Source organism: Semicossyphus pulcher, unplaced genomic scaffold (assembly GCF_022749685.1).
Source record: "Semicossyphus pulcher isolate SPU_LCO1_2020_fin unplaced genomic scaffold, fSemPul1.0.p SCAF_1, whole genome shotgun sequence".
In the NCBI taxonomy this organism is placed as follows: Eukaryota; Metazoa; Chordata; class Actinopteri; order Labriformes; family Labridae; genus Semicossyphus; species Semicossyphus pulcher.
The window spans coordinates 33,763,125-33,789,591 of NW_027211603.1; the positions used below are offsets into that span (position 1 = coordinate 33,763,125).

The 26,467-nt window shown below is 39.6% G+C and overlaps 1 protein-coding gene across 1 annotated transcript in view; it reads right to left on the reverse strand.

Moving 5' to 3' along the window:
* Positions 1–26,467, reverse strand: part of ccdc102a (coiled-coil domain containing 102A) — a 71,076-nt gene that overhangs the window by 8,144 nt on the left and 36,465 nt on the right. Inside the window, exons 4-8 of the mRNA XM_069664681.1 lie at positions 22,304–22,545; positions 21,516–21,624; positions 11,647–11,763; positions 8,668–8,877; positions 853–1,023 (exon numbers count right to left, since the gene is read on the reverse strand). Coding sequence (XP_069520782.1) covers positions 853–1,023; positions 8,668–8,877; positions 11,647–11,763; positions 21,516–21,624; positions 22,304–22,545 — 849 coding nt within the window. The remainder of the gene's footprint in view (positions 1–852; positions 1,024–8,667; positions 8,878–11,646; positions 11,764–21,515; positions 21,625–22,303; positions 22,546–26,467) is intronic.

Genomic DNA, 26,467 nt, shown 5'->3' on the forward strand with positions numbered 1-26,467 from the left:
CTACTATAACTACATTTCAAGCTAGCTAAGTTTCAACAATTTGCCACTAATGATGGCTATGTTTGGCATAGTGGGTGGGGACTGTGCTGATTCAGGAATTTTTAATGAGGGAGCAGGAGGAGATGTCTTGGCAGGATTAAACATATTTGCAGAAAAAACATATCAGACACAATTTATTTTTTCAAGCATTTTATATGTCTTAAAACATGACTGGAGCTGGTCTTTAACTTTTAACTGAGGTTGTCCGACGTAAATTAACATACTATTGATCTAGTTGTAAAAGTTGACACATGTCAATTGGCTATTTCATCGCATATATGGGGCCAGTGTGATGTGGCCTGAGTGATTGGATCTGAATGCGTCTTCAATTCGTGACGAAAACCACATGTTGATTCCAGGTCTGAACAGCCTCATATTGTCCCCTGATAAGAACACCCTGTTCATGTAACTGCACTACTTCTTATAACTAGAGGAGGGTAAGCCCTCTGTCCTGTAAACAGTTACCCCTCTATGAAGCATTAAAAGCTGTTCAAGATATGTTATTGTGTGTGTTTGAAAGGATAAGTGAGATATGTTTATTTAACTGCAGCTGGAAATATGGTTTGTGTGAATATAAATGTGAGAATAACACTCAGGTGGAAATGATGGATCTTTAGTTTAAGCCATGAAGAGATGAATGTTTTGTGTTGTTTTCTGTGCGATGTTTGTTGTGACTAATAGGAAGGAGTGAATCCAAAGAGACACGTTGTTTTCTTACCGTTGGTTGAAATAAGCTTTACACTATAGTCTTAGATAAATACAGCAAGTATTATAAAGTTAACATACACAGTTATTGTGCTGCAGTGTTCCTACCTCATCCTCTGCCTGTCCCAACTCTTTCTTTAGCTCCTCCACCCTCAGTCGGAGCTTTTTGACCTCAGCCTCGTGGCCCTCCACCCTCCGGTTGGCGTGGGCGAGCTCTGCTGTCTTCTCCTGTAGCTGCTTCTTTAGTTTGGAGTGAATGTGGCGAAGGTCAGCCAGCTCCTGAGGACACAGCAGACATACAAACACAGAAGACAATCTTAGTTACTCATATTTCCAGCACAGTTTTCTGGAGTTGATTTGGGTTGAGCTGCATTTCTGTGTCATTTTCTAATGATAATTATACACCATTAATCATGTCATTGTTTAAATTGCTAATGAAGAAAAACATTTATTAGCTTATTCCAGTTCATTTCATGTTAAGATTTGTTAATTAAAGGAGCTAATGTTTAGTTGTGTATATCATGAATGAAAAGTCTGGTTGTGTTCCAGGCTTGTGTTTTAGATGATTGTGGTTACGCTCTACTCCAGGAGTTTATATTGGGTTTAGATAAGAAAAGTCTGCACTCGGAGCTAATGGCATCGTCAATAATGCATTGTTGTCACTCACAGCACTTTTATGTGCGTTGATGGTGATTCAGCCTCCCTCTCTGCTGTCTCACACCTAATGGCTCCCCAGACAGAGCAGCTTCCAAGAAGCTTTCTGAACTTTAACGGCTGCCACGATGCAGAGAAATCTACTGGAACAATTAAAGCTCAGATCAAGGAGTGGGAAATGCCCTTCACATTTGGATGTATTTATAGCTGTGTTTGACCCTCCTTTTATCTTTATTATCTATTAAATAATTGTATTTTTGAGGCTTAGATAGCTCACAAAGCTTCTTGAGTTTTTTCTGATCTATTCTCACCAAGAACATTACGTGCACAGAGGTTACTACAGAGTGTCTTCTAGTAAAAGAGGAATCGGTGCTTTATCTTTTATGTAAATAATTCGAAATTCCTTAAGAGGCAGCACATGGACTCCCTCCCCCCTCAGTGAATATTTTCCCAATGATCAAGGAAGAATGCCACTCAGATATTAGTTTTACCCCAGAGCCCATCAAACAAAGAAAGAGGCAGAAGGGAATAATTAAAAATCAGGGGGGTTGGGATCTTAAGGAGACAGGGATGAGGGGATGAGGAGACAAATGAGGGGTGGGGGGTGGGAATAATCGGAAGGGTGGTATTTTATAGTACAATAAAGGTGAAGCATAAGAACAAAGAACATTAAAAGAGTGCAGCCTGCATATAAGACAGACGACTACAATCGAGACAAGAAGGAAATTTATCAAGAGACAAACATGACATGTTACGTTTGTGATGTAGTACATGCATGTCAGACACGCATGAAAAGATAAGTTGACATTATTCTATAATTTTCCTATTGTCAAAAACATCCATAATAACCCAAACAAACAATAAATTAGTCTGTCGATGTTTTTTCATATATCATGTGCAAATACATAACATTTCACATGGATGACATTATTCTAATATTGGCACAATGGACTTCGATATACAGTCACTAAAATGTGAGAATTTGCTCCTTTTTATTAATTGTAATCATTATAAACTAAATATCATCAGGCTTTGACTGTTTTCATTCCAACCTCGTTTTGAATAAAAGGAAGAAATAAATCAATAAATAAAATTTAGTGTTTAAGGAGCCACAACGTGTTTTACGATAAATAAAAATAAGACAGGAATGAAAAACAGAATCAGTTGGATAAAAATAATAAAAGCTACAACACTTTTATTGTGATGAGTAGTTTTAATGTGGTTTTTTTTTTTTCGTTTACTACCATGTCCCTGAGAGCAGTCTAGTTAGCTTCCCCAAAAATCATTTAAAGGTATAATAAGTAGGATTTTTCCTCGCATTTTGTTAACAACACATTCCAACTGGGCCCCTCCTCCTGGGCTCTTTGTCACCAGAAGCTCACTCTAACTCTCTCGTGCTAGAACACACCCACCACACCGAGCTAACACCAACAGCATCACGGTTACCTTTGCGCTGGCATGCTAACCGCCGGTTACAGTTGCGCTAGCATGCCGCTGGTTAGCTTGTCCTACCCGGTTTGAGGCACCTACCTGTCCAACAGAAAGAATGCCAACTCGGCATCGCTCTTTCGCCATGTTCGCCGGTCTGAATGGGGCCCAGTTGCTCATTTAAACCACTCCCACACTCACCTATACGCTGTGATTGGCTCAGGGAACCACAACAGTGCCCCTCCTGTAAACGTTCCGTGCAAAGCAAAACAACAGAATAGATGCAGAGGGAAGGGTCTCACAAAGGTCTGCACACACACACTCACCAACACACATGTATCGAGGCCCATAAGTGTTGATTTATATTATATTATATTTACAAAAGTCAATATTTTATTTTTGTAGGAAAATCCTATTTATTATACCTTTAAGATTCAGCCATGTGGCAACAGGTCATCTTCAAACACTCAAGCCTGAGAAATGTCCGGACTGAGTGTCAGTGTGTAAACAAAACCTACCATGACTTATTGCCTATGTACCTAATTAAAACCCATCTCTACTAATTAAAGTACAAATTAAACATTGTACATGATATCTAACCTGAAAAAAACAGGTCACAGTTACAAAGCTACATTGCAGTGAGGTAAAACCAAAGGTATAAGCAAAACATACAACACACAAGCATTGCTGCCGTCCCTGGCCCGCTATCTGTTGGACAAAGGGCCTGCCTCACAGCAAACATGGAGGCCAGAAAACTCAATATTCCCTGCAGTGTTATCATTTTATGACTGTATAATGAAAGTCTGAGAGGGAAGAACAGAAGGGGGAGGGGGCAGCCGGGAGTCCCTGACTCTATTAAACATAAGGGATTACTGAATGATCTACGAGCATGTGTATGTATGCCTCTTTATATATGTGAATGTTCATGATGCACGAGTTTCTTGTGCATTGTGTGTGTGTTAATACTGGGTTTATGGCAAATCTGTGGTTGTATGTTCACACACAAAAGCACAATTATGGGTATGTGTGTTACTGTACTTGTGTTTGTGTGTTTGTATGTGCCAAACTGCCTGTTAAATGTTTCTCCTTGACTGGAGAGACCCTGAAGTCTGCTGCTACATCTGTTCCACTAAAACAAACACGCACACACTCACACAAATAAATCCTAGGCTTATGCCCAGACATATGAATACATATTCATCACATTGAAAAATGTAATGAATGAGCAGATTTGTAAATAACCGATGTATTTTACTTCAATTTTTTAAGACTACTTTAAACAGGCTCACATCCCTGCATGCAAAGATGCAGCTGAATCATTTTAATTCTCCCTTCCCCCTCTGCCGTACTGAATTTAGCATTAATTTAGACAGAGCAGTTTCTCTACAATGTACACACGCACGCACGCACCCACGCACACACACGCACACACACACACACACACACACACACACACACACACACACACACACACACACACACACACACACAAAGGGGATAGCAAATTTGGGCTTATAATAAGGGCTGCCCAAGAGCGGTACAGTGGAGGAAGGACTTATGGGCACTGCTCCAACCTGATTGGTCAACACAAATCAGCTCAAAAAGTGACAGAAATGAAAGAAATTATAAAAAAGAAAAACAGATAAAACAGAGCAGAGGACAAATCATTTGGGGTTATATGAATAAACGCATCAAGTATAAACAGAAACAAAAAAAAAGGCAACAGAGAAGCACACAGATGAAGTAAAGACTAATGTTAGCTGGCATAGCTAGCTTCCACTTTTTCCTGGTATTGCTTCTTAGTCTCCTTCACTGCTCACACAGGTCCTTCATTAATGTGAATTAGAGCTTTTTCTTTACAATTTAGGTCTAGGTCCTGTCCTACTGGTGAACAGAAAGACGCTCAGCGAGTAGGCTGCATGGTCCGGTACAGACAGCGTTTGCCATGTCTCGGTCAGACAGAAAAGGTTAACTTCTTTTATTGGGCCTTGAAGCTCGAAGATCTCTCTCAGCAAAGTCAAAACAAACATATGCTGAGAAGTTCTACGTTTAAAAGTGTATGGCAGTTGGAGTTAGTGTTAACCTGATTGGTCAGTGCAAGATATGAATTGAATTGTGCAAAGAAAAATATACGCACAGTTAACCCAAACGACAGGACAGACTCCTGCATCATACAAGAGTACATGTACATGTATTGCATGTAACCCATATCGCACAGATCCATATAAGGAAAGCATGAAGTAAGAGGGAAAAAAATATTTAAAAAATAAAGAATAAAAAATAGAAATATGGAAATAAAACTATAGGAACACCATGATGCTATTGCACAATCCACAATCCATATAACCTCAGGAAGCATTTAGAATTTTGATCGACGTGGGCACTAACAAATTTTAAAAACGGTTTAGTTTGCATTTGGGGACTATGTATCGTCTGCCGGATGGTAAAAGTTCATATTCCGATTGAAGGATGTGAGACTGCATTCTCTGGGCTCGCCTGAGAACAGACTGCTCATATATTAACTGCAGGGAGGGGTTTTCAGTCCTCCCCACACCCTTCATGGCAGTCTGTACCCGGTGAGCCAACCTAGATTTCGATTTAACAGACAGACCACCGTACCACGGCGACATCCCGTACCTAATGATAATCTCTAACACAGCCTGATAAAACAAGAACCTTATCTTCTGGTCCACCCCAAACACTCGCAATCTGCGTAAAAAATACAGTCTTTGCTGTAACCAAGAACACAAACTGTCCACATGAGTTTCCCAGCTAAACAAGTTATCTAGGTGGATGCCGAGGACCTATAAGAGCTTACTTAATTGATTTCTTCGTCATGAATAAGCACTGGGGTATGATCACCAACTGACCTTGGGTCCACGACCATTTCCTTTGTTTTAATGACGTTAATTATTAGATGGTTGTCATCACACCACTGGACAAAAGTCTGTACCACAGTTAGATATGGTGCTGGATCTTTGTCCCTGTGCAGCAAGCTGAGAATGGCAGTGTTGTCTGAAAATTTAAGAACTTCTCTGGGCAGCTATTGGTGCAGTCATTAGTGTATAATGTAAAAAGGACAGGTGAACTGACACAGCCCTGAGGTGCACCTGTATTGGTCTGGAATCTGAGAGTGTGTTATTGACCCTGACATTCTGGATTCTGTTTGTTAAAAAGGAGTAAAACCACTTGATGACAAAAGGATTAACCATCATCTGAGTTAATTTTCTAATCAGCAAGTGAGGTTGCAATGTGTTAAAAGCTGAACTAAAATCAATAAACAATATTAGTGCATAGGCCTTTGAGTCTTCAAGGTGCTTGAGTGTCAGGTGAGTAATACTATTAATAGCATCATCTGTACCCCGCCCCTGCCTGTAGGCAAATTGTAGTGGTTCCAAGTCAGGATTTACCTCAGCTTTCAGTATGGACACCATATATTTTTCAAAACATTTCATAACTACAGAAGTTAAAGCCACAGGTCTACAATCATGTTTTTCAGTTGAACAGGGTTTCTTTGGAATTGGGATAATTGTAGTTTTTTTCCAGAGTGCAGGGACAGTGTGTGAATCCACCGACTGCTGGAAAACAGGGCACCAAGCTGGAGTGAGCTCTTCTGCACAATACTTTAAAAGAAAGGCAGGGATACCATCTGGGCCTGTTGATTTATTTTTACATACATTACTAAAAAGTGTCTTAATTTTGAGAGGGTCACCTCTCCCTTTTTCTCTTTGTTTACTTTGTGTGTCTCGCTCTCTCAACTTTTGTCTTCATCTTCTTCACCCTTCCCATGCTGCTACTTCTGAGGCAGTAAGATAATTCAGCCTGTTGCCTTTCTGCTGAAACATAAAACCTGAAATATTGATTCTGTCTTTACCCCGTGTATGTGTATGCATGCATGAGTGTGTGTCAGTGCCTGTTGCTAACTGCAGGATTAAATAAACCGTAGAGCGTCATAAATAACCCTGTGTGATGGATGGTAATGGAGGCCACTTATATTGACCAAGACTTACACACATACTTGCTGTTGGATGACCATGCCTCCCAACTGTCTGCTATTTAAGGAGACATCAGATACACACACAAAACCACCTTCACTCTAATTACTGGTACTTTTGAAAATATGGCTGCCATCATGGGCTATAGTTGTGCATGAATTATGTTTAACTGCATATCCATTGTTTCCACCTGTGGAAGTGTCCAGATTTCTCAGAAGATTTAAGGCAGTGAAGACAGACTTCCTTGTCTTCACTCTGTCAGAGAGCAGCATGTTGAGTAAACTACCCCACCTGGTGACCGCAGCAGTCATTACAGCTCATCACCTATTTCAGAGAATCTGCTTATATTTGTATTATTCTATACATATTAAAGAATATTATCTCGTTTGATTTCAATTCAAATGTATGCAGCTTTTTAAATTCAATTATGACATGTTTATCTGCTACATTTCTTGCACTTTTATTTTGTGCTTTTTTCATCATGTTTCACATAATCTATTAAAGTTCAACTGTGACTTTAATAGACTTATTAATTATCACACTAGTTTCTACCCAGAGGCCTGTTTGGGATTTGGTAGCATTAAAACATGATTAGAGTTGAAATTATTAGTTGATTAATTAATTAGTTACCTTTTAAAGCAATATGGGCAAACATTCTCTGGTGCCAGATTCTCAAACGAGAGGATTTCCTGCTTTTCTGTGTCATATTTGACACTTCAGTTGAGTATAGATGCAGATAGATAGACGTGTTCTGATCCTAAAAGAAGTGACTGCATACACATACATTCTGCAATGGGATTGGGTGACATCAACATTTGCCTGGTTATACTTGTAGTCTCGAGGTTTAAAATAGTTCAAAAGAAGTAAAAAACAATTCCTCATTGACAGTAAGAATGACACATTGTTAGCGTCAGTGCAGCAAAATGTTTCACCTGTTAACAACAACACATGGGCACACAAACAGACACACAAGAGAGCTGTTAAAGAAAATAGATATGTGTTGAAATATGTTATAAAGAAGGTAAGTGGTTAGGTGAAGTATTTGTTTTTCCTTGGCAGTAACACATATGACAAGGAGGACCCAGTGTCACATGTCATGCAGGTGTTGTTAGCACACACACACACACACACACACACACACACACACACACACACAAATTTGTTGATACATTTCTTCTATCAGCAGCCTAAAAGATGGATCACAAATGACAAAACACACACACACACACAAACACTGTCCTCACAAAATATTAACTTCTGCTCTCTCTCCTCCTATTACTCCCCTAGGGTCTGTGTGTACCTGAATGTGTGTGTGCGTGTGTGTGTGTGTGTGTGTGTGTATGTGTGTGTTCGTGACAGTGAACATCAATCTGAGAAGTACTGGTGCCCAAAGCTCTGGCTGGGGTTTAAGATAATTCTTCTATCAATCAACCTGTGAGTGTGTTTTTGTGTGTGTGTGTGTGTGTGTGTGTGTGTTTGTTTGGTGTGTTAGTGTGTGTGTCTGTATGTGTGTGTACAAATGTGTGTGTGTGCCTGTGCATCCAGCGTCTTAATCGCTTGCTCTGTTTCTCATTCTCTTTCTGGATCAATACTATAGTTTCAACACTAAGCACAAAACACAATCAATCTCTCTTTGCACTTTGTATGGAACACATACACACAAACAACACACACAAACACACAAAGTTATACAGATACACAAAGTACATTTTCCTTCAATATCTAATCCATGTTTAGAAAATTGTTACAGGATTTAAAAGATTGGGGCTTCTCTGCTTTTACTGGAAACAACTGGATTTAGCATGATCACAGCACTGGGATTAAAGAGAACGATTCTCCTGCTCACCTTGTTCCTCTCGAACAGCTCGGTCTGGATCGCTTTCAGGTCTGTGTCGAGTGCAGAGGCAGCCTGCCGGCGTTTCTTGGCCAGTTGCTCCTCAAGGTCTTCAGCCTGAGCCCTCAGCTTCTTGTTGTCCCTTTCCAGGGCAAGTTTCTCTGTTTCCAAACGCTCCCTGCGCCCCCACTCTGCAGCATTCTCCACCTGCAGCCTCTCCATCTAACGGAGAGGCAAAAGAAGGGAAGAGGTGTATTTTAGGTTTCCCAATCAACGCTGAGTGTGACATAAAGGTTAGAGAAGGAGTTGTATTCCAATGGAGCTGCTCAGTGATTAACAGTACAAGACTGTAGGTAAAGAGAAAAGTCCTGGTTTAAATGTTTGTGACTGTGTTGAAAAGCAACTTCACAAATTCTTGTGTGGAGGAAAAGCATTGCTGCATCAACTTTTTTGACTTGAAAGTCAAGTCTGATAAGTCAGATGAGATGAGAATCACAGTCAGCTTTATTTGTATACATATGCATAAAAGGAATTAAGCTCTGGTTTACTCATTGCTCTGAATGTTAAAACAGAAAAAGACATAACGAACAAATAAAGCTGGAGAACACAGAGGTCTATTATGCATAAGCATTAATAAAACAAAAAGTAAAAGAATACTTTTATACAAGTCACATGTTTTATGGTGATTATGACACAAAGTAAGTATATAATGATTGGATGTTCATGAGTAGATGGCTATGTATGTGTGTGTATGAGTATATGCATGTCTATGTTAAGTATATCATATACTATACTCTACTTACTACTTACCTCCATATTATACTGCACTATATTGTATTATCATTATTATTACTAGTTACTTTTATATAGTATATTATAAAGTATTATATTCTAGTATCTATACGTACATGTTTATATTATACTGTACATTCTGTACCGTACAACAACTTATTTCATCTGATATGCTGTCTTTGCTGCTGTAATATACAGTCACATTATTATACAAAAAATATTATTATTATTAATACTACATACTGTATATTATATCATACTACACTATATTATATTATATTATATTATATGATTATGCTATGTAATTGCAATTTTCCCTTTGTATTACATATTTACTATTGACTTAATATTCTGTGTCATACTTCATACATTATATACATATACATACTGTAATATAACATGCTGTATCTATTTGCCACTTTTATATTGTACCTTATATTGCACTTTGCTATACCTTATACCTCATGTTATACTGCACTATTTCATACTGCTAAATGTTGTTGCTATTGACCGTACATGTCACTTTATCCCATACCATGTCACTTTAGATTGTCACTTATGTATACCAGTTGTATATACCTCTTATTTTATTTTGTTTATTTGATCTATTCTTATTTCTATTTGTATTTACCTTCTTGCTACTTGTCTTTGTGCTGTTGCAACAGCCAAATTTCCCCTCTGGGGATCAATAAAGAATTATCTTATCATATCTTATATACAGTGAGCAGACTCTGTGATGATATGTACATGTTCAGAAACATGGTGCATTTTAACCTGTAGTAAAAATATATTTTTTATAATGAAACTGAGGAGAGTTTTCTGTAACAGGGTTATTGACACTGTATGGTTTTAGTTTCCTTCAGAGGGATGTCTTCGGAAAAAACCTGTTCTCGTGGTGTATAGAACTCTGTAGTGCCAACCACAGGGGAAGAGTTGTAACATGCTGTGTCCAGGTTGTGATGGATCTGCAGTGATGAACAAGCTCTGTGGCCTTGCATGTTAGTCAGTGCTCAGGGAGGTCGGCTAGGGTTGTCACTTGTCACAGGCCCAGCCAAGAGAATGAGTGTGTCCGGTTTGGGAATCTCAGAATTACTTCAATTCCCTTTGCAGATGATGTGGTGTTGTTTGCTATATCAGACCAAGAACTTCAGCCCACACATGGGCAGTTTGCAGCCAAGAGTGAAGCGGTCACAATGAAAGTCCGCACCTCCATATCTGAGTACATAACCCTCTGCTTGTACAGTGGATGGCTCATTGTAGGCTAATATGAAGATACTAGATACTTAGCTCAAGGTGAGGAAATAAAGTGTCCGTGAGTGTTGTTCACAAGTAAGGGGAACACTGAGTTTGAGAGGCTTATTTGGTGTGGTATAGCGCTGTACCAGAAATCATCAGAGAGCTGGGCCAAAAGGAAACATTTTTCAGTGTACCATCACCTATAGTCATGAGCTCTGGGTAGTGACTGAAAGAAAGTGATTGCGGATAAAAGCAACCTAAATGAATTTACCCGATATTTCCTCACTCTTAGAGATAGAGTAAGGACCTAAGACATGCCTGGGGAAGTAAGTGTAAATCTACTCCTTCTTCAAGTGGAAAGGAATAAGTTGAAGTTGTTCGGCCTCCTGGGCACCTTCCTTTGAAGTTTTTCCAGCAATATCCCACTGGAAGGACACCCTGAGGTAGACCTACAACATGCTTAAGAGATTATACATTCCACGTAGCTTTGGGACATTTTAGGATCCCCGAGGTAGAGCTGCAAAAAGTTGCTTGGTGAAATGTTGCCTTCACTGTGACCCAGCCCAGGATAAGTGAAAGAATTGGATAGATGAATATTGTAGATGGATGTTCAAGAGACAACTTACCCCACATTGAAAAAAATATTCCTGTTACCTATACAAGATAAGTGCTAAACCCTGCAACTCAAAACGATAAGAATAAGCTGTCAAACCAAACAGACAGACAGACAAATCCTCGAGCAACCACTAGATGGCACTGGAGGAAATGTATGTTTCTCAAATATGGGATAATAAAATTCAAAACGAACATAAAAAACAATCCAATACTTTGACACATGACAATACGGTGTAATTTTGTTAGTTGATTTTTTTGTGAACCTGTTCGTCCTCCTTCTATCACCCCACACTCCTACTCTTTCTTCCCACCATGTTAATGTCTTTTTTTGCTCCACAGTCTCCTCACCTCAGCTCGAAGTTCAGCTAGTTTCTTGTCCATGCTGGTTCGGGCTCCCAGTTCATCCTCTAAGTCTTCAGATATGCGGCCCAGTTCATCCTGGTGAATTTCCTTCAGTAGGTTCAGCTGGATGGTGTTAAGAAGAGGGAAACAAAACAAAGGGTCAAAGGGCTGCGTGTTTTATCTTGTCCTCTATCATTAATGTTTATTACAATGTTTTAATTTCATTTCGCAGACGCTTTTGTCCAAAGCTAACCCTAACCCTAACCCATACATCTGAGAGTGAATACAACACTAATCTCTATTTACAGATTGTACATAGTAGAATAGTCTACATAGATACATCTGTACGCAGGGCCGTGAATTTCCGGGAAGGCAAGTGTTCTGGTGTCTGTTCCAACTACTCCTGGTACATTGACCAATCACGTATCAGCAGGCTGTGGCATATGCAAGAAAAACAGTCCGTGAGGAGAGCAAAAGCAGGCGGAACATAATCCTCCGTAATGCCACCCCGGCTCCCATCAGCACGATCAGACGACAATTTAGCTTCTTATTAATCTCTATAAACAGACATCTGCATGAAAGTTCAGCTAAAAATCTACTCTAGATCTACAATTTAACTTGAGATGAATTCCCTTGACACTGTGCCTCGAAAGCCGTTCAAATTTCGCAACTTCCTCTAATGCATCAGATCAATCCGACCTCCATTCAACAAACAGGCATTTTAAAAGTTTTCTTCTCCTCTTGAGGACAGACCTGATGACAAAGCTTGAATTTTTACTTCTTACAAATCTGCATCATGATGTTGAAATTTTGGCAAAGGTAAGACCCGTTAATAACAAGTAAATCACAAGCAACCGGTTTATCTTTCCGTAACAATGCAACACGCGGAAAAGGAAGTCTTGGCGGGAAGCCATTTATCGCTTACCGCCTGGCACGTTCACCGGTGTACCCAGAGGCTATATCGTCTCAGACAACAGCCGATGGGATCCGAGATTGATACAACAAAAGCAACGATCAAGACAGGAGTGAACAAAGTCACTTAGTGCCAACAAAAACCATCAAGTGCGATCGGACGTAGGTGCCAATAGGCAGTGCACATGGCGTTTTTTTTGTTTTGTTATCTTTTTTTTTTTTTATATTGATCATCATCAGCAACATCAACAAGGTCAGTATAGTTTGTCATCATCATGAGAATCCTAATCAACATAAACCACATCCTCAATGGCATCAATCATTAAGTGCAGAGGTCTTCATAAAAGAGCCAATATCAGTATTCACCCATTTGGAGTTATTCTTCCTTCTACATTCCCAGATTTAAAATATACAACTTTAGAATGACAGTTGGAAACAAATGCTGCAGTAAAGGTGCAAGGATCAACTTTAATATCTTATAAGCACATTAGATACTCCAAATGCACAGGCAGAGTGTACATAGCAATTCATCATACATCAACAGGCTATATTGTTAAACAGGAAACACCTGAGGTTGAATGTGTTACTGTTGTTTTTTGTTTTTTTTTGTCTTTTCAACTTGATTCTTTTTATCGCTTTTACCTTTGTCTAAATATGGACTCTTATATCCTTCTCAGCCCTGCAACCACATCTGACTTAATGAATAAAGCCTTTCTTTCTCTCTTTCACTTCCTGGGGCAAAGAATTAAGTAATAATCTGTAAAGAGCAGCCAACTTACACATCTTACCCTTTTTAGGTCCATCTGCAACAAACTCCAGAGGATAACATCTGTCTCTTTAGCTGCTTAATGCTGCACTGTGTTCAACAGCCTGAGAGCTTTTTCACAGAAAGCAACTGTGAAATAAAGAGATTCCATTTTTGCATCTTTAGAGACTAGCATTTCTCTGTTTACCTTGGTTAGGTGCACTTCAGTCTACTTCCTTCAGACAAAATTAAACCTTTTTCTATTGCTTATTCCTAAGCTGAAAACGGCATCTTGAAAAATTCTCATATGAGTGCTTAGTGCTGATATTACCAACTGACTAAAGTTTGGAAGCATTGGAGAGCTTCAGTGTTCACTTCCGAATGACATGACATCTTAGTGTGAAAAGGAGTAAAAGAAAACATCTCAACAACAGCTATGCTTCAAACGTTGTAATTGCTTGACATTTCTGTTATCAACACATTTAGAAGAAAACATCTCTCTGCTCCTTCTAAAAGAGGCCATTTCTGGAAGCAAACATCTACTGTGATGTTGAAGCATCTGGGACAACAAGCGTGTAGATAAGGATGATCTGATCTCCTTTAACCTCCCTTTTCATCTCTCCATGTTCTAATCTGATCGTTGCACCTCTGCCTGCGTCTCATCTGCCTCCTCTCCACCTTCAGCACTTCACCTGATCCTGCCTCCATCTTTATTTCTTCTACTGCTTATCTTCTACACACCCACCGTCACCATCTACACAGCACTCATATCTTCAGACCCATCCCTTTCTCTCTTCCTCTGCTGTTTTATCAAACTGATTCTCTCATTCATTAAGCCTTTCCATGTGGACTGTGTTTGCAAGTGTCTGCAGGCCTGGGCTGCCCCCCAGTGGTGCCACACTGCAAAAAGATTAGACAGGTTTATCTTCTTACCCCTGCAGTTCGGCACTATGAAAACCAAAGCGCACTCTATTTTAACAATGCATTGAGATGTTATATTATGATCTAATCCTTAGAGTTCACTTTCTGCACGGCAGATATTAAGGAACATCATTGCTCCAGAGGAAGAGAGAGGCAAAGAAGGGCAATGTATCCCTGTCCATGTAAAAAGGTCATTTTTAATACTGTATCATATAACTACATTACAGCATGAAGTTGTAGAACATTACTACTACAAGTACTATGCTATCCTACTGTATTAATTGTAATGTACTATCTTAATACATGCTACAGTACACTGTTGTACTGTGTGTTTTTTTTTTTTGTTTTTTTTTTTTATTACTTTTTTTTTTATGAAAATGTATCACATAAATTTCACATTTTTCACATTCTTGAAAAAAAAAAAAAAAAAAAAACTTCAAAGACATAACAAAATATGAACAGAGCCTGCAGGAGTAAATGAATCCAGCTTCTATGCAGGCATCATTATTAGCTGTATCGTTGTCTTTTTGTTAAATAGGTTAACCATTTTCCCCAGTCTTTTTCAAATTGTCCTTCATTCATCCGTATCCTGTATGTAAGATACTCCATCTTTTGAATATCATCTATGATGGTCAGCCATTGTTTGTGATTTGGAGCGTCCGTCTTTAGCCAGTTCTTTGTGATTGCCTTCTTTCCAGCAGCAAGGAGGATCTTGACCAAATATTGGTCTCTTTTGTGCACAGCTCCCTCCACATGTCCCAAGTACAGTACAAGACACGTTCGCGGGATTTTGTAACTCAAGACCTCGCAAAGAACTGAATGTATACCATCCCAGAAAGACTGTATTTTCATGCAACTCCAGAAAATGTGTGTGTGGTCTGGTTCCATGTGGCTACATAGTCTCCAGCATGGTTGTTGAGTCTTTGTTTGTTTACTTTCAATTTTGGGTGTGATAAAATACCGAATCTGGTTCTTCCAAACAAATTCTCTCCATCCCTGTGATTGTGTCGTGTTCAGGTGAGATTTCCACATGTCATACCACATCCTCTCTGGGATTTCCTCATCCAGCTCCTTTTCCCATTTGGTTTTCACATATAATGTTGAGTCACATCTAGATTCCATCAGACAACGGTACAGGATTGATATTACTCTGGGTATAGCCTTACTATATGCTTGTGTTAGTACCTTAATGATTGGATGAACTTCCTCCTCTCCTGTCTTGATTTTTTTGTTGTAATAATCCCTCACTTGTAGGTATCTAAAGAAGTCCTGATTCACTAATTGATATGTATTTTTTAATTCTTGAAAGCTTATCATTTCGCCCTTTTTGTTTACTTTGCACATAGCGGTTATGCCCCTTTCTGCCCATTGTTTGAATCTGATGTCAGTTTTCCCTGGTTCGAATTTATCATCAAATGCTATCCATCTTAATAGGCCAAGTTCCTTTCCCAGTTTTAGTTGTTTACCAATAGAGTACCAAGTTTCTAGAGTAAATGTTGTTATTGGGTCTAGGTCTAGTACTTAATTTACATGGATTGGGATCTTTTTTTCACCTATAATTGTTTGAATCGGGTATTTATGTGTGGACATTTCAATATCTTTCCATCGGGCTACATAATCTACACTGCACCAGTGAATAAGCGGACGGAGCTGTGCTGCATGATAATATTCCTTCAAGTTCGGAAGAGCCCTTCCTCCTTTATCTTTGGGTAACTGAAGAGTGGAATAACGTATTCTAGGTCTTTTACCTTCCCAGATAAATCTTGAAATGAGCTTGTCCCACTTAGTGTATTGAACTTGTGGTATACTCACAGGAAGAGACTGAAACAAATATAGCAGACGTGGTAAAATGTTCATTTTCGTCACATTTATCCTGTCATACAATTCCAATGGATACGTGGACCATCTGTCTATATCTTTCCTTATGTTGAGATCAATTTGTCCATAATTGCATTTATACAAGTTTGTTAGATTTTTAGGTATTTTTACTCCTAAATATTGAAGTGATTTTGCATCCCACTTTATTTTTAGTTCTTTAAGTTTTTGATCTGGTGAGCAGTAAAACATGAGGACTTGAGTCTTAAGTATATTCAATTTATAACCAGAATATGAGCCAAATTGTTCCAAAATTTTCATTAGATGCATAAAGGTGTTAACTGGATCATTTAGTTGGATCATAATGTCATCCGCGAAGAGACTTATTACATGTTTATGTCCGTTAATGTCTATTCCTGTTATTGAAGTGTCCTGTCTGATCATTTGCGCCAATGGTTCTATATACAGAGCGAATAGAGTAGGGCTAAGGCAACAGCCTTGTCTAGTTCCTCTCTCTAACATGAACCTTTCTGAAAGAGATCCATTCACTTTTACTCTAGCTGTGGGTGTGTTATAAATAGACTTAATGCAATTAATTGATTTTCTGTTGAATCCAAATTTTTCCAAAGTTAAGTATAAGAAGTCCCAATTCACCATATCGAATGCCTTTTCTGCGTCTAGGCTAATCAATGCTGATGGTATCTTATTTCTATGTATTTTGTGTATGATGTGTAGCGTTCTTCTAATGTTGTCTTGAGTTTGTCTACCCATAACAAAGCCAGTCTGATCTTCGTCTATTAAGTCCAGTACGAATGGCTTAAGCCTATTTGATATAATGGCGGTGTAGAGTTTGTAATCAATATTTAAAATCGATATCGGTCTATAATTTTGGCAATATTCCTTATCCTTCAGTGGTTTAGGTAGTACTGTGATTATCGCTTCCTTCCACGAAGGAGGAATAGTTTCTTTAGACATAATCCAATTAAAAGAAGTGTGGAGTAGGGGTGACAACTCTTTTTCAAACTTCTTGTACCACTCAGAAGGGTATCCATCACTACCTGGTGCCTTGTTTGTTTTCAGCTTTCCTATTGCTTTCTGAATCTCATCTATAGTTATCTCTCTTGTTATGCACTTGTTTTGTTCCTTTCCTATAGTGGGTAGGTCTAAGGTGTCAAGGAAAGCTTTGATATCATTTTGATTTGGGGCTGATGATTGGGTATAAAGTTCTTTATAATAGTCTCTAAAAATGGTTTCAACTTCTTTTGGTTCATATTTGAGTTGATTTGTTTTTGGTTCACGTATTTTATGGATCTTGGAATCTGCCTGTTGTTTCCGTATTCGTCTTGCCAGTAATTTGGCTGCTTTGGGGCCTGAATCATAGTAATTTTGTTTTAAGTATCTTGATTTTATCTCCATTTCCTGTTGCAATAAATCATTAATTTTCTTTCTCACCTCTTTCATTTGTTGTTGTGTCTTATGGTCAATTTTTCTTTTATGTTTTTGTTCCAATTGTCTCAGTTCAGTTAATAGTATCTTATATTGTTTCACTTTTTCTTTCTTGAGGTTACTTGTGATTGCAATCAGTTTTCCTCTTATGACCGCCTTTAATGCGTCCCATACTATAGCTGGATCTGTCTCGCCGTTATTATTTTCCTCCAGATACTTTTGGATCTCCTTCTTGATTTGCTCTACTATCGACTTATTATTTAATATTCCTACATTTGATCTCCATATTGTATCTTTATGTGTATTATCTAGTTTAACCTTCAGGTAAATGGCACTATGGTCAGACATATCAGACACCCCAATTTGACATTCTTGGATTCTATCTCCATTCCCTTTCTGCATAAAAAAGTAATCTATTCTGGAATAAACGGAGTGTGTTGCTGAGAAATGATTGTAGTCCCTCCTGAGAGGATGCAGATCCCTCCACACATCATAAAAGCCCATTTCCTCCCATGTATTTTTAGCCAATTTTGTAATAGATTTTTTATTTCTCTTTAAGCTGGTTGTATCCAATTCATAGTCCATTATTATGTTAAAGTCTCCTCCACATATACATATGCCCTCCGTTTCAACAGCGATAGTATCCAAGAGGGATTTCAGGAATTGTTTATTGCTCTCAGGTGGTGCATATATGTTCACCAGAGTAACTACTGTTTGGTCAATTAACCCCTTCACCATAATGTATCGTCCCTCTTTATCTTTTACTTGTTTTTGGCATTCAAATTTGGTCCCGTTAGATATTAGGATTGCTACTCCTCTTTTGCGACTATTAGTGTGGGAACTATAAAAAGTGTTTTTGAATCCAAATCTTTTCAATTTCTCATGTTCTGTTTGTGATAAGTGTGTTTCTTGTAGGAAGCTAATCTGTGTTTTTTCCTTTTTAATTTTAGCCATTACTTTAGCTCTTTTGACTGGGTTTCCTAGTCCGTTAACATTCAAAGACATAAACTTTATCCCCTCTTGCATAGATAGTTGGATCTATTCAGTGTATAATAACTCAACCACAGGCTAACAGTAACACATTCATAAGTAACCATCAACTTTATAAACAACAGGTTAGAACATTTAACCTTAACTCTGAACATAGGTGACCTCCAAACAGAGGTGTCAACATCCTTCTTTACATGTTGACTCTCTTTTTGTTTTGAGGGGGAAAGCCTTCCTTGTAGGGAGGGCCCCCAACCAGTTGTGAGTTTCAACCCAAGATGAGTTGTTCTACTCACACTAGCTAGCTCTATTGTAGGCAGCCGTGTTTTTATCCCTCTTAAGCCAATATGTCTATTCTCAGAAACCCTCTAAGGCTCGACACATTCAAACCTGACATTCTTCTTTTCTAAGATGTTTTAAGTCCGCCATTCTCCATCTCTCTGACGTTCAGGTCGGCCCAGTCTTTCATCTTGCGTTATTGTCCTTGCATTGAAAGGCTTGCAGCTGTCCTCTCGCACGTTTCCCTGTCTCCAGACCTCTGTTGCCTCTGATGTGTCTCCATGTCGCGGTCCCAGCCGCCTGTAGCTTCTCAAGGAGGGTGGGTTCCCCGGGGTCTCCCCCGACGTCCTGTACCTCGTATCCTCTTCTCCGCATGTCGCTGGCCGCCTCCTCTGCACTTCTGTAAGTTTTCACTCCATTTTCCCAGTGTATGCGCATCTTATTGAGGGGGGTTTACTTCTTTACTTTGGTTGTCCGGGTTTCTTTTTGTCCTTATTTTAGTTGCTCCTCCGTTCATTTTCGGGGGTTAAAGGCCCTTCTGAGTTAGTTTGTCGAGTTTTGGCGGAGTTTATCGTGTTGGCTTGGGGGAGCTCTCAACTCAGCCGTGCATGCTGCTCTGCCGTCCCACCGGCAGAAGCTGTACTGTGTGTTTTATTTATATTTATTTATCACTACACTAATATAAGGTAAAACTTAATAATTCAGTTAAATTACATTCAGTTACATTCAGGCTACAGAGAGGCAGGTTTACTGCTCTCCGCGAGGATGAAATTGTCTCCTGCTTGAAATCATGGAGCTATGTTTTTAAAAGATTTTCTGTGCTGAGTCGGGCAGAGAAAACAGTCAACATTTGTAAAGTTCTAAAATATACAATCTGTGTTGCTTTCAATCGCAGCAGTGAGCATTAAGAAATGCCACCAGTTTAACTGAACATGATGGGATGCTTTTGTGAGCTAGCTCTACGAGTTTTAATGAGACTGATTGGGCTCTACACAGAAAATACCACCCAACTCAACACGCCTTAATCAATATACAGATCATGCAGACTGGTTCTGGAGAAAAATTGAGAGCGACACAGAGTCACAAGGCACAAATGCCACAGAGGGCTCTTTTGAGGTTGAGGACTTCTCCCCTACAGAGTCCCCTGAAGAGCACGGTGGTGGAGGGCCGTGGTGGTCCCAAGCCCTATCAGTTCAAGCCTTTGGCTCCATTCCCACTAATGCCTGAAGCCGGAGCTTTCAGAGGCAACACAAGTGTGCATATGCCGACCGTGCATTAACAGGCGTTACCATTCCTTTCTTAAAATACATTACATTAAATAACTGTGTCCCAAACGGTCGTGTCTACGTCACCATTGGCTGGCAAGATCCAGGGATGATTTAAAACAGTAGATGGCATGTTGAGCCATTTCCAACCCTTGAAATGCCATTTTTTATAAATTAGAGAAATTAGATTACATCTCAAAAAACATTAAAAAAACATTAAGTGTGCAGTTACTCTTTAACAGATTGGACATGGGTCAAACTATAAATTCAAAATACATGGCAAATACATTTTTCTCAAACATTGTTTCTGTCATTATAGTTAGTTATGGGCTATTTTGGCATTAATTCCGTACAATGACAGCAGAAGGAGACACATCGTCCATCTATATATACAGTCATTGGTAGTAACATATGGTTTTCGTGACAGATCGTGTCATTAAAGACCGGTCACAGTCAGCTGTGAGACCAACATGAGGTACATGTTTTTCTTCTTGGAGATGGGTTGGCGAACGACTCAACAAGCTCGAAATGTGAAAGTGCCTCAAACACTTCTAACCCTACAGATTAAGTCCAGATGTACAAAAAGGTCTGGGCTGACTGGTTCCAGAGAAGCAGTTTTTCTTCAGGAAGCTCACATCTTTGACCCTGAATCTAATTTTCTGATCATTGTTAAATTAAAATTTGCTATAAAGTTTTTAGATATTAACCTGCTTTAAACCGGATGCTGGATTCAATGACTACCAGACAACCACGGGTAGCTGGAACATGTCTTTCTGTTCTGTATAATACAAGGAAATGAAAGAAGTACAGCTAAAAGATAAAGACAAGCAGGCCTCTGAGTTTAAAGAGTAGCCTCCTTGCTGCCAACAACAGCCAAGCTTCAGCCAATCAAGCCGCAGGCCGGATTCACATTTGTTTGAGAAACATGTTTGAAATCCCTGAGACCAATAAAATCTTACCGACCGACCAAAACCAAGACCACCTGCTGATGAATGAAAACCGTGTCTTTTCAACATGAAATGTTTCACTGCTTCAAGCTGCACCAGTGGCCTCTAACTGTAAACAGAACATGTAAGACATTATTTGGTCAGAGGTGAGGAGCATGTTCAGCTGTTTCTAGTGAGTCCAGCTTTATCTGGAAGGATATTGTTCCTGCAGTTATTAAGAAGACTGTTATATTATTATTACAATATTTAACTGTAGCTTGGACTCATACTGTATGTTTGAAATTGTCATCTCCAAGTAACCAGCCTGAAACAAAAATACAGCAGTTGCAGCTGCTGTTTTTCCAACCGAGACAGTTTTTTATTCAGATTTTCTGTCGAAGCTTAAAGTAAACCTTTTGAGCAACTTGAACCCAACAGTTGTCCATAGAACCAATATCTAGCAGGCCCTTCTGCTGACACAGAAAGTACTAAACTATCTGTGTTCAGTAAACAAGAGATCCATATGAACATATTCTCTCTGACCGGCTGGGTGGCATCATGACAGCGTGGATGTCTCACCTGTTTGAGGGCCTCTTGTTTACTCTTGCTGAGCTCCTCATACTTGAGTTTCCACTGACTGAGTTCAGCCTCCAGCCTCTCGATGCTCTTACTCAGTGCAAGCTTGTCTCTGGGGAAACACAAAGACACAACACACAGTTTCAACACTCATACTTAGTCATACTTAGATGGTTATTAATTAAGGAAACAAATGATTTTTACTCTGAACAATTTCTCATTACAAATCGTTATTCTCAGAAATCACTAGAAAAATATTAGTCACCATCACTTCTATGTTGGGCTCTGTTGTTAAAAAAGCTTTCTGTTTACAACCTGTTTACATCTCAACACAGACTATTTATTTGATACTACCTAGTTTAAAACTGTGCACAATATATATATTTATTAAACATTTGGTAACAGGCTGTTTATCCATCACAGTATGTATGCACACCTGTCTACACTCTCATTATATTTATACATACTGCATTATGCACAAACTGTTTACAGTTCATACATGTTACTTGTACAGTTCCAAACGTAATATATTTTCCATTATCTTATTCAATATTACTTTAGATTATAATCCTATATTTTATCTGCTGGAATATATTTAGTCTGAGACTCTTCTTAGATGTTCATGATTTTGAATACATGTTTCATTAATATCTATCTGTGAGAGCATTGTAGGAGGGAGAACTTCAGACCTAACAATCAGCTGCTTCACCAGAAGTGTTGTGTACATTACCATAAAACAACTTAACCTATTCTACAGCTCAGACTATTTTCTGGATGTCTGTCTCTCTTACTCTCTCTCTTTCAGCAGGACTTTCTGGGACTCGTCCAGGCGGAGCTGCAGGGCGTTGAGTTTGCTGGAATCTTCCTCCACCGTGCTGATGTCCTCCCACAGCTGCCTGCTGCGTTCCTGCCGGCTCAGACCGGAGGATGAGCGTGAGCTGGCCTGGTTTACACCCCCACGACTTTCCCAGGCCTCCTGAGTGTCTCCTTCTGAGGCTCTGGAACGTAAGGCCGACTCTAGCTCCTCCAAGTCCTGACAGAGAAAGAGAGGAGAATATGAGACCAGTACACACGTCTGTCGATAAAAAAAGCATACACTTGGATCTTACCGAAAGTCAAATACCACAGCGATGTCCCCACAACAAAATCCAACTGGAAAAGAAACGGACGAAAAAGTTTTTGGTGGGTACAATGAAAACTTAAAATAATGGCCAACATAATGAGAAGATACCTACAATGTCAATAATTACCCTTTAACCCAAATGGATACTACTAAGAAGTAGTACTATTTTGGAACACAAAGAGGTTTAGATATTTGAGTAAATTAAAGAGAAGTATATACAATTTAAGTGTGATATAATCAAGACATTGACCCCGCACCACTGGTTTAGTAAAGAGCAGATGAATGTGGTGCTATATGAATCTCTGTGGGTGAGGTGCTCGCTCTCGCTGGTGCTAATGGCAGTTATGACTCAGTATCCCAGGAATAATGGTTTGTGCAAGATTTCCTTACTTCTCTGAAAAAGTTGGCAGATAAAGGCTTCTTTCCGTTTTCAGACCCAGCAATTAAAGTACAGTCTCATTTAAGACTACCCACACCTCTTGTACGGACTCACATGAAGCTGCATGTTTCTGAAAGATTTGTTAGAAACACGGAGCCTCTGTGGCTACATTTCTCTCCTATGTTCTCAATTTATTTCCCTCTGCCCAGCGTTTCTCCCTACAAGGCTACAAATCAAACTCTTTCCTCCACAGATCATCTGAGGTTTCTGCCAACGCGCTGTCACAGCAGAACCTTAAACTATCAGGTGGATTTTTGTGACCAAATATTTTCACATCTCATTTAATTTAATGAGCTGAACAGAAATCAAATTGGAAACGTAAAGCTTTTCTCCTCTCAGTACAGTAAATCTGTCTGCTTTGGCACTGCAACAGTGAAATTCCAAATGTTTCCCTGCCCTGCATCATTCACAGCCTCTGCCAGATGTAAAATGGGAGGTCTGTGTCTCCCACAAGCCCCATTACATGGTGTGCTGCTCAAAGATAACCAGAAAGCTGCATTCAAGAGTTCTTCATAAATATCTAATTCTGTGAGAGAGTTGTAAAGATATCTGTGGTTAAAAAGTATAACATGATGGATCCTGTGAGAGAATTGTATTTATTGGTTGTTTGACATAAAGCAGCACAGAGCTTTTTGTGCCAAAGTGTGAACCAAAGTGGTGGACCAACAACCAACATTGCCGTCCATAGAGCCGTAAGGCTAGCAGAGCTGGGGGTGGGGGACTTAATTGGGATGTTACAATGTTACAATGTTATAACTGAATTTAGCAGATGCTTTTGTCAAAAGTGACGTACATCTAAGAGTTAATACAACACAAGCAACAATCAAGACAGGAGGGAACAAAGTCAGTAAGTGCCAATAAACAGCTTCAAGTGCGATCGGACACAGTTGCTGACAGACAGTGAACAGGAAGTAACATCAACAAGGTCAATACATTCATCATCATCACCATGAATATCCTAATTAACATCAACAACCTCCTCAATGTCATCATCATCAATAGCATCAATATCATTAGGTGCATGGTCTATTCTAAAGTTTCAAATGCACCATCAGTGAGGGGCCTGCATAGCTGTCTGAAACTCTGAAGAATTCCAATGAAGCTCAGGTGTGGGGAAAGACTGCAGCCTGCTGCCCTGTGACAGACATGCAAGTGAGCTAACCATCCAGATTATTCTGCAGCCTTGAAAACCAGTTCTAGCTAATTTTGTTTTAGGTTAGGACTCATACTAAGCTGGATAATGAACACTCACCCTGAGATCAGAGTCGTTTGTAAGAGTAAGCCGTTTGCTTGAAACATGTAATGTGTCAATAACAAGCCTGATCAAACACTGAGAATGATCACTCTTAAATGTCATTTATTATCTTTAATATGTTCACATCAGATAAATTTCAAATCTGTGTTTGAAAAAAGTTTTGCAGGCTTTGTGATGGTTAAGACTCTCCCAGTGGTTTCACACAAACAACTGGCTAATAAAAAGTATGAAACATCCATGTGCTTTAAATCATGTAATGTTGAAGTGATCCAAATGGCAAGCAGAGCTGTGAGGCTGCTGCTGTCATTTCAGGTAATGTCCAACAGAGGGACCCGGTGCGTAACAGATGTTAGTCAGACGGACCATCCGGTGCCACATGTGGAAGTACTCAGTGTGTGTGAGAACCAGAACAATGAAGAGAGACAGGAAATGAGCCTCTGCTGTTTGTGAGCACCAGTTCACTGTCACTCCATGACCACCACTCCTGCACCCACTGACAGACTTATTACCGTGGTTCACTTAGGTGCTACATCCTCATTGTGCAGTTGTGTGTGCGTGCGCTTGTAGTTGCTTGTGTTAACATAGAAACCTTGCCTGAGCTTGCGGTCAGGTCTGTAATGCAAAGACAGGGATTTTTGTGTCACAGCTCATGCACATATATGTACATCATGTGTGTGTGGTGAGATACAACAAAAAATGACCAAGAGCCCAGCACTGCTATGCCACACACATCACTGGGAGCCCAGTAAGACTGTGAGTAGACAAACACATGAGGTTAAAGTGGTGATATCAGATGGGAAACCAGAGCACTGTTATAACTATGACTGCTACTTCTGCGTTTTCCCAGTAAACGCGCTTGTACACTACAAGTCACATTCACCCTCTCACACACACATTAATTCACTGATGGCAGAGGCTGCTATGCCAATCTGCCCTCCAGGCTCTAACTAACCACATTCAGCCTCAGTCACACACCGATGGCGATGCCTTTGGGAACAATTTGGGGTTCAGTGTCTTGCTCAAGGACGCTTTGACATGTAGCCAGGGATCGAACCGCCAACCTTCCAATTTAGAGATGATCCACTCTACTTCTGAGCCACAGCCACCCCAAGCAGTGTGCACCTCAAGGAAGTACCAACAATCATATGTTGAGGTGGCCTCCGTGTTGCCTGTGTGTAAAACCTGCCTGTTTCTTCCTGTAAGTGCAAGTGAGGTGGGTCACACAAAAATCTGGATTTTGCAAGGGTCACTCTAGGACCCAGTGGAAATCAGGACCTTGCCAGTGGTGGGGACCCTTTAAAGGAGATATCAAAAATAAAATGATTTACACCTGAGCCGAGGGACAGGCCCCCACCAGCTGCTGAGAGAACATTACAGGACCAAAACTTATCTAGGGGGATGGTGACCCAAATAGACACAGTTTCTAATTTTTAGGAACTCTTACTCATATTTATGACACATTTATGATGACCACTGAAAAGCTTGACAAAATGACATTGCTTTTATTTTTACAGTTAAGTCATATACAAGTCACCACACTGCTGAGTAAAGCTGTGTTGTGGGATTGAACTGTTAAATTGAGTTCCAGAAGTTCCGGTTTCACTTCATTTTCAGTATTTAATTTTTCTTACATCCAATACAAATGAATTCTGCTTTATTCTGTGTTGGTATGATTGTATTAGAGTGAAGTAGGTCAGGTGTGTGTGTGTGTAAAGATGGTTTATGATGGTCTGCATAGGACCGCCTGACAGAGAAGAAGTACTGCAGCATTATAAAGCCCGAAGGGATAAGCAAGCATGATGGGACCGTGTGTGTGTGTGTGTGTGTGTGTGTAAATGGGTACACATTGCTAGTATCTCTTAAATAGGACAATCCCAAAACACACACACTTTGGGTGAGAGCGCTGGAAACACAGCACCCAGTTTGGCCTACATTCATGAGACTCAGATCACATTGTCCATATACCGGCAGAAAATACAAGCACACTGATATCAAGAAGACACATAAAAAGGGTGTTATTTGCAGCGTATGACCAATCACTCCCATGAACAAGTCTACCATCAGCTGATCGGCTCTAAACTCAGAGCAAACTATGATGTTTGAAAGATATGAAGACTGAAGTCCACTCAGCTGCAGCT